General features: G+C 46.4%; 1 protein-coding gene across 1 annotated transcript; it reads right to left on the bottom strand.

Annotated features, from left to right (window-relative positions):
* Positions 1–1427: 1427 nt before the first annotated feature.
* Positions 1428–2600, bottom strand: LOC135112905 (uncharacterized). The gene has a single exon (XM_064027855.1). The coding sequence runs from the start codon at positions 2598–2600 to the stop codon at positions 1428–1430; it is 1173 nt and encodes a 390-aa protein (XP_063883925.1).
* Between the last annotated feature and the right edge of the window lie 6120 nt (positions 2601–8720).

Genomic DNA, 8720 nt, shown 5'->3' with positions numbered 1-8720 from the left:
GCTTGTTATGCGAGTCGTGGAGCAGGGTGTAGTGACGCCTGTCGGCGAGGCGCGGGCTCCTCCGGCGCCAGGTGCCAGTGAGAGGTGGCAAGGGACGCCTGCTGGGCGCCACTGTGCAGTGATGGTCCTAGGCACGTACTTTACCGCACTCGCACTTACGGCTTGGAACGCACTGCCGTGAACGAAGTGTGTAGTCTGTGTGTGTGTGTGTGTGTGCGTGTATGTGTAGGTGTTGGTGTCTGGCACACGGGGGTTGGTACGCGCTGATGCACACTAGGGAGTTTTCTAGGGGCAGGGGTTAACACACACAGGGGGAGGGTGGACGACGGGGGAGAGGGGAGGGACGGTCGGGAGCACTAACACTTTGGTGGGGGAACGTTGCAGGGAACGCCGCCCTGTTGTCGAGCGGAAGACGGGAGTACCGGTGCAGGGGGCGCCGCCCTGTTGTAGAGAAGCGAAATCAGGGCCAGTGGGATCACGGCCGGGTGGCGGTGACCGTGCGTGGTGAGCCGGAGAGGTGTTGCTGCTGCTGTGGTGGTGATGGAGGCTGGGCAGCAGGTGTGGCAGGGGTGGCAGGTGACCAGGCAGCAGGTGGAGTTGGCGCGGTGGGTCACGGCAGCAGAAGAGGGAGTGACCTGGTGGCGGTGGTGAGGCGGCAGGTGAGCGTGGCCTCAGTGGCCTGGGTGGCTGGCGAGGCGTGGTGAGTCACAGCTGGGAGAGAGGGTGGCTGGTGACTGGTGAGACAGCGGCGGTGACCACGGCTGCCGGGCTGGGTGACGGTGTGTGTGTGTCACGTGGCGGCTGGCCGGGCTGGGTGGCGTCGGTGGGTCACGGCTGGGCCAGGCTGGGTGGCGGTTTGGCCGTGGTGGTCCGTGTCAGGCGGGGGCTGACCTGGGCTAGGTACCTTTAGCTGTGGCGACGCTATAGTGCTAAAGAACCTGGGACACAGCATTGGTGGAGCTGGCCACTACGGTCTAACTCCGAGTCACCATTTCTAGTGATCTAGGTGGAAGCCGCCAGGAATATGAGAAGAGAAAACCGACAGGTAACCGTCAGCAGTTGCAAGTCCTTTAATCTCTTAACTCGCCAGAGATAGAGAAGACAAAACCGACAGGTAACCGTCAGCAGTTGCAAGTCCTTTAATCTCTTAACTCTTTTTGTTCACCAGCTAAGGTTATATTTATAGCCACTTGTTAGACTGGTTAAACTCTCTCTAACTTTATTTAACATTATTAAAGGTTTATTGAGTATTATGTCAACATATACATATATACATATTGCACAAAGGAAAAAATATACATGAATGTACATAATACACAAAGCGGGCACCAGCCCGCAGGTGGGGGAGTCTTGGGTCCCGGTGGTGGGCGGTGCGGTGGCGCGGCGAGGAGTGCTGCTCGCCGGTCAGGAAAGGAGCTGCGACCTGATCAGCGGGGCGGGGGCGCTGCCCTGAGAACTCGCAGCATCAGGTCTGTGGGCGTGTGGCGGACGATGAGGGCAGCCCTGGCCTCGCGGCTGCTGAGGAGATCACCGCCTACAGGATGGGCCGGTGGTGGCGGCGTTGGTCTGAGGGCGGCGGTGGCCGGACAGGACAGTAGGTAGTGCACTAGCGGGTGGCGGCTGTGCCTCCCGCAGTGGTCGCACTCCTGCCCCCGAAAGTCGTCGTACAGCTGTTCCCTGGTGCAGTAGCCCAGCCTTACGCGTTGCAGCAACACGCCGTCTGCTCTGGGCTGCTGCTGGGAGGCGTCCAACGACTGGTAGCCAGTGGCGGAGGCGTACCAAGCTGCCTGTCTCTTCCTTGTTTCCAGCTGCCGGTGCGTGTGGCGGGCGCGCTTGGTTGCGGCGAGCCTGGCTCGCGCCCTCACTTGGCTCAGGCTGGGCGGCACATGCCTTGTCACCTGGGGGCCACTAGCAGCTCTCTTGGCGGCTGCGTCAGCAGCCTCGTTGCCTCGTACTCCCACGTGGCTGGGTATCCAGTTGAGCCTCACCCGCCGCCCCTGCGCGGCGAGGCTCTGGAGGCTACCCAGGATGGCGGTGACGAGGCCCACGTTGTCGCTGGGATACGGCTGTTGTAGAGCCTGTAGCCCCGTTCTGGAGTCGGTGTGGAGCACCACGGTGCGCTCCCGCCGGTGTTGAGCGTGCTCCAGGGCCAGCAGGATGGCCACCAGTTCTGTCTGCAGGGTGGAGCAGTGGTCGGGAGTCCTCTCACACACCTCGGCCCCTCTGGTGATGGCAGCAGCGCCCGTCCTTCCGCTGTCAGGGTCAGCCGAGCCGTCGGTGTAGTACACAACACTGTCTGGCTCGGTGACCTGCGCCATGGCCATGAAGGCGTGCTGCCGCATCTCCTCCACGGCGCAGAGCGCCTTGCTGGCGGGCAGCTGTGTGGCGGAGAACTCTGCCGCGGGTGGCTCCCACGGGGGTGGGGCGCGGAAGGTGGGGGCAGGGAGGTCCGCCTGTGGCCAGTTCTCCATGCGAGCCAGGTTGTGGGTAGCCAGCGTGCACTGCAGCAGCCACGGGTTGCGGCGGAGAGATTCGGCACCCTGCGTCCCCGCCAGCCTTAGTCTCCTTTGTGTCACTCCCTCCGCGTCACGCTGCAGCATGTTTAACAAAAACATGAACATGTACACAAGAAATACTGAACATAAAAAATGATTTACATAAAGATATGGACAAAGAGAGTGAATGTGTGTGTGTATGTCTGTGTGAAGAAAGGAGTAATATGATGTATAGAAAAGACGTGTAACGTATGTGTCGAAAAGCGTGCACAGAATGTGTATGTACTCGTATAAAAAAATGAGGAAGAAGAGATGAAAGACGAAAAATCTGTGCAGTAGAAAGAGAACGGGAGGCTGAAAACATATAAGAGAAAACGGAGTGCTTGGAGCGGTGACTTGTGTTTACATTACTGGTTCTGAGAAGCGCGTAAGCTTTAGTGTACCCTGAATATGAGAGAAAATGAGATATTTCTATGGCTGACTAGATTATTTGCTACATATATATATATATATATATATATATATATATATATATATATATATATATATATATATATATATATATATATATATATATATATATATAATTGTTCCCCTATCCTTCGTCTTATATACCTGGTAGAATCCCTTAAAGTCCATCTTCACCTGGCTTGGTACCTTTAATTCATAATTGTTTGTAGCTTTCCTCGTTAACCTCCTGACTGTTCTAATTCATTATATTGTGGCCTTAAAATCTCTTCCCCCTGCCTTTAATCTCTTATATGTACTTCTCTTCCGCCCTATGTAGTATTTTAACCTAATAGTCATCCATTCAGAATAATTTTTCTGTGATCTTATTGCTCTATAAGGGATGTTTGCTAACTGTCCTGTATGTAATTTATGAACGAAATATTTATACATCTCATCTACATTCACTTCCCCTAATCTTCTCATCTCAGCCCTTTCCATCCTCTCCACTCCATCTTCTATTCGCCCCGACCTCACCTCGTCCATCTCAGCATGACAGTCTCAGGTCAGGGTTCCTAGTGAACGGACATGTTTAGTGAGCAGTGACTTGATGCTAATATAGCTGGCTAGTGTAGACATGACGCCTTGTGTTGCTGAGTCGTCTGGCTGTGTTAGTTCTCCTGTTCTCGAGGCCTTCGTTGCGAAGGTCTCAGAGGTGGAGGCTGATTTCCATCGAAGAAACTCGGAGGTGCAGGATGAGTTTCGTGAGAGGATCTCAGACCTGCAGGCTGAGTTCTGTGAGAGCATCTCAGCACCTGTGGGAGGGTCGTGCCCCACCGTCACCCTACCTAGTAAGGCGACGGAGGAGCAGTGGTCGGTTTTGTGCAGGGGAGCCAAGAGACTGAAGGTCCTCAGGGCGCCTTGCGTAGAGACGAAGAATCTCTTCGGTGTGCTGAAAAAAATGAAGAAGGAGGAGGTGGACATGGCGGGAGGAGACAAGGAGGGGGCAGACACAGTTACCCTGCCCCAAGGTAGAGTGCTTGTGCTTGGTGATAGCACAAGGTTTAGGCACTTATATAGTGTGTTTTGTGCCAGAAATAGGAAACATAGGCCGAGGGTGTGTTTGCTGGGTGTTGGGATAGGGAAGGTAGCTGATAGACTAGACTCATGCTTGCAAAAAGATGGGACCAAGTCCATTGTTTTTCTCAGCGCGGTAGGGAATGACCTTGGTAAGGTCAGGAGTGAGGAACTGTTCAGGAGGTTTCGACAGGCTTTAGATAGGATTAGGGACAAGGGAGGGATCCCTGTGGTGCGTGGTGCCTTGCCGAGGAGAAGAGTTGGTGCTGAGTGGCTGTCCAGGCTGGCAGGTACAGTCAGGTATGTGTGGTAGGAGATTTTAATTTTAGGAATATCAACTGGAGCCTGATGGTGAGTAACAAGGAAGCAGAAGAATTTTTTAAGGTAATTCAGGATAATTTTTTAAAGCAGACAGTCGTAGAACCCACAAGGGGGAACAATATTCTAGATTTAATTCTTACTAACAGGGAGGAAGCAGTCACGCAGATAGAGGTTGGAGGACAGCTAGGTAAGAGTGGCCATTTAGAAATTAAGTACAAAGTAAAATGGGAAGAAACTTTTAGAAGTAAAACACCAGTAAAATACTTGACTTTAGGAGAACAAATTTTGAGGAATTAAAAAAAGGTACATCCAAGGAGTTGACTGGCAACGGATGCAGGGTGAGGTCAGGTCTGGGACGGAGTGGAGAGATAAGGCAGGATGAGAGAGGTGAGGTGAGGTGTGAGGGTGTAGGACAAGATGAGGGAAGATGTGTCCGGAAAGGGCGCAGGAGAGAGAGGGGGGGAGATAGGTGTGAATATGTTGGAGGCTCAGGTCATGCTGAATAGGAGAGGTGAGGTCGAGGCGAATAGATAAGGGAGTGGAGAGGATGGAAGGGGCCGAAATGAGGGGATTACGTGAAGTAAATGTAGATGATTTGTATAAATATTTCGTAGATAAATTACATACAGGTCAGTTACCAAAGATCCCGTATAGAGTAATAAGATCACAGGAAAATGACCCTAAATGGATGACCGCTAGGTTAAAACATTATATAGGGAAGAGAAATATATATGACATTAAGGGCAGGTGAAGAAGTTTTAAGGCTACAATATAATGAATTAGAATTAGAATATATGAATTAGTTAGGAGGTTAGTGAGGAAAGCTAAGGGCAATTATGAATTAATGATAGCCAGCCAGGCGAAGACGGACCCCATGGGATTTTATCAGGTATACAGGACGAAGAATAAGGATACTATAGGTCCATTAAAGGCAGCAGATGAGGAACTCGTTAGTAATGAGGAGGAGATTAATAAAATATGCCAAATATTGAACAGATGTTTAGAGCAGATGAGAATGAGGAGCTGACAGATATTTCCATAACTGAGGAGATAGTGGAACATGAAATAGATAGGCCTAAAAAAAAGTTCAAGACACCAGGACCAGATGAAATATATCCCAGAGTACTTAAGGGATGCAAAGAGGTTATTAGCCGTTAGTTTCTGTCTTTGGGAAATCAATTGAGTCAGGTGAGGTACCAGTAATGTGGAGGCAGGCTAATGTAGTAACCATCTTTAAGAAAGAAGATAAAAAAAAAAACATTAGCGTCTTGTTATAGACCTGTCAGCTTAACTTTAGTTGTGGGTAAGATATTGGAGTCAATTACAGCGAGAAACATTAGGGAGCATTTAGACAAACATAACTTGATAAATCAGTCACAGCATGGCTTCACGAACGGGAAGTCTTGCCTGACGAACTTGTTAAGTTTTTAAAGTAAAGTGTATGAGGCAGTAGATAATGCTGATAGTTATGACATCTTATATCTGGACTTTAGTAAAACTTTTGACAAGGTACCCCATCAAAGTCTCCTGAGAAAGGTTAGGGCACACGGGATAGATGGGTAGGTGTTAGGCTGGAAAAGGTCATGGCTTAGAAACAGGCGACAAAGAGATGTAATAAACGGCTCTAAATCCGAGTGGGGTGATGTAATTAGTGGGGTGCCACAGGGATCAGTATTATGACCATTGTTGTTTTTAATATATATCAATGACTTGGATAGTGGAATTAGTAGTGATGTTAGTAAATTTGCGGATGACACAAAGATAGGTAGATTAGAATCGGATGCCATCGCTTTGCAGGCAGATTTAGATAGGATGAATGAATGGACGGACAGATGGCAAATGCGGTTCAACAACAAATGCAAAGTACTTAGCGTAGGTAGAGGAAACCCACACAGTAGGTACACAATAAACAACGAAACTCTGGTAGGTACAGGGTAAGAGAAAGATTTAGGAGTTATAGCTAGCTCTGAACTCCGTCTAGGAAAACAATGCATAGAGGCCAGAAACAGGGCAAATAGGTTATTAGGGTTCATTTTTAGGAGTATTAAAAGTAGAAGGCCCGCAGTAATATTAAAGTTATACTTGGCACTGGTCAGAGCTCATCTAGACTACGCTGTGCAATTCTGGTTCCCACATTACAGGAAGGATATAAGTCTATTAGAATCAGTACAAAGGAGAATGACTAAAAGGATACAGGGGATGAGGAGTATTCCTTATTAGGCGAGATTGAAGGTATTAAATTTACATTCTTTAGGAAGACTTAGGTAAAGAGGGGACCTGACAGAAGTCTTTAAGTGGTATAAGGGTTATAACAAAGGGTATGTAAGCAAAATTCTTAGGATCAGCAACCAGGATAGAACAAGAAATAACGGAATCAAGCTTGAAAAATTTAGGTTTAAGCATCTCCCATTTTGGGAGATGCTTATGAAACATGAAAACCGATTTTGAATGAGAAACAGGTTATCGCCATTTTGGGAGAAGCTTATGAATCCCGAAAACCGAGTTTAAATTAGAAACAGTGTATTCCCATTTTGAGAGATACTGATGACGATGAGGTACTTATAAAACCTAAGAACCAAATTTGAATGAGAAACAGGATATCACCATTTGGGAGATACTTATGAAACCCCAAAATTGAGTTTGGATAAGAAACAGGGTTTCATTATTTTGGGAAATACTTATAAAATCCGAAAATCGATTTTCAATGAGAAACAATATATCGCCATTTCAGGAGGTATTGATGAAACCCATGAACCCAAAAAATGCGTTTGAATGAGAAACAGGGTATTGCCTTTTTTTTGGATACCCTGTTTCTCATTCAAGCTCTGTTTTTGAGTTTCATAAGCATCTCCAATAATGGCGATAGCTTGTTTCACACTGAAACTCGTTTATCGGATTCATGGGTTTCATAAGTATAAACCACCCTGTTTTTCATTCAAACTCGGTTTTCGGGTTTCATCAGTATCTCCCAAAATGGTGATACCTTGTTTCTCATCCAAAGTTGGTTTTCGGTTTCAAAAGTATCTCCCAAAATTTCGATACACTGTTTCTTATTTTTACTCGGGTTTCGGGTTTCATAAGCATCACCCAAAATAGCGATACCTTTCTCATTCTAACGAGGTTTTTGGGTTTCATAAGTATATCCCAAAATGGTGATACCCTGTATTTCATTCAAGCTCAGTTTTCAGGTTTTATAAGCATCTCCCAAAATGGCGATACCCTGTTTCTCATTCAAACTCGGTTTTTGGTTTTATGGGTTTTATCAGTATCTCTAAAAATAGTGATACCCTGTTTCTCTTTCAAACTCGGCTTTCGTATTTTATAAGTATCTACCAAAATAGCTATAATCTATTTCTCATTAAAACTCGGTTTTAAGGTTGAAGAGTTTCATAAGAATCAAATAAAATGGTGATACCCTATTTCTCATTCAAACTCGTTTTTTGGGATGCATCAGAGTCTCCAAAAATGGTGAGACCCTGTTCTTCATTCAAACTCGGTTTTCGGGATTCATAAGTATCTCCCAGAATGGCGATAACCTGTTTCTCATTGAAACTCTGTTTTCTGGTTTCATAAGCATCTCCCAAAATAATGACACCCTGTTTCTCATATAAAGTCGGTTTTCGAGTTAAGGTGTTTCATCAGTGTCTCGCAAAAATAGAGATATCCTGATTCTCATTCAAACTCGGTTTTCGGATTTCATAAGGATTAAATAGCGATATCCTGTTCCTCATCTAAACTCGGTTTTCGGGATTCATAAGTATCTCCCAAGATAGTGATACCCAGTTTTTCATTCAAACTCGGTTTTTCGGGTTTCATAATCATCTCCCAAAATGGTAATGCATTGTTCCTCATTCAAACTCGGTTTTCAGGATTCATAAGCATACCTAAAAATGGCGATACCCTGTAATTCACTCAAACTTGGTTTTTCGTATTCTTAAGCATCTCTAAATATGGCGATACCCAGTTTTTCATTAAAACTAGGTTTTCTGGTTTCATCAGTATCACCCAAAATGGCGATACACTGTTTCTCATTTAAACTCGGATTTCGGATTTCATAAACATTTCCCCAAAAAAGCGATTACGTGTTTCTCCTTCGAATTCGGTTTTCGGGTTTCATAAGTATGTCCTAAAATGGCGATACCAAGTTTTTCATTTAAACTCCGTTTTCGGTTTTCATCAGTATCTAAAAAAAATGGCGAGACCCTGTTCTGCTTTCAAACTTGGTTTTCGGGTTTCATAAGCATCTCCCAAAATGGTGATACCTTGTTTCTCATTCAAGCTCCGTTTTCGGGTTCATTGGTTTCATATCACTATCTCCCAAAATGGCGATACCATTTTTTTCATTCAAACTTGGTTTTCGGGTTTTATAAGTATCTCCCA

Source organism: Scylla paramamosain, chromosome 24, assembly GCF_035594125.1.
Source record: "Scylla paramamosain isolate STU-SP2022 chromosome 24, ASM3559412v1, whole genome shotgun sequence".
NCBI lineage: Eukaryota > Metazoa > Arthropoda > Malacostraca > Decapoda > Portunidae > Scylla > Scylla paramamosain.
The sequence above is the reverse complement of the archived record's forward strand: the minus strand, read 5'-3'. Positions and strand labels throughout refer to the sequence as shown.

Coding starts and splice junctions, on each gene's coding strand:
- LOC135112905 (XM_064027855.1), bottom strand. CDS start 2,600: ATGCTGCAGCGTGACGCGGAGGGAGTGACACAAAGGAGACTAAGGCTG.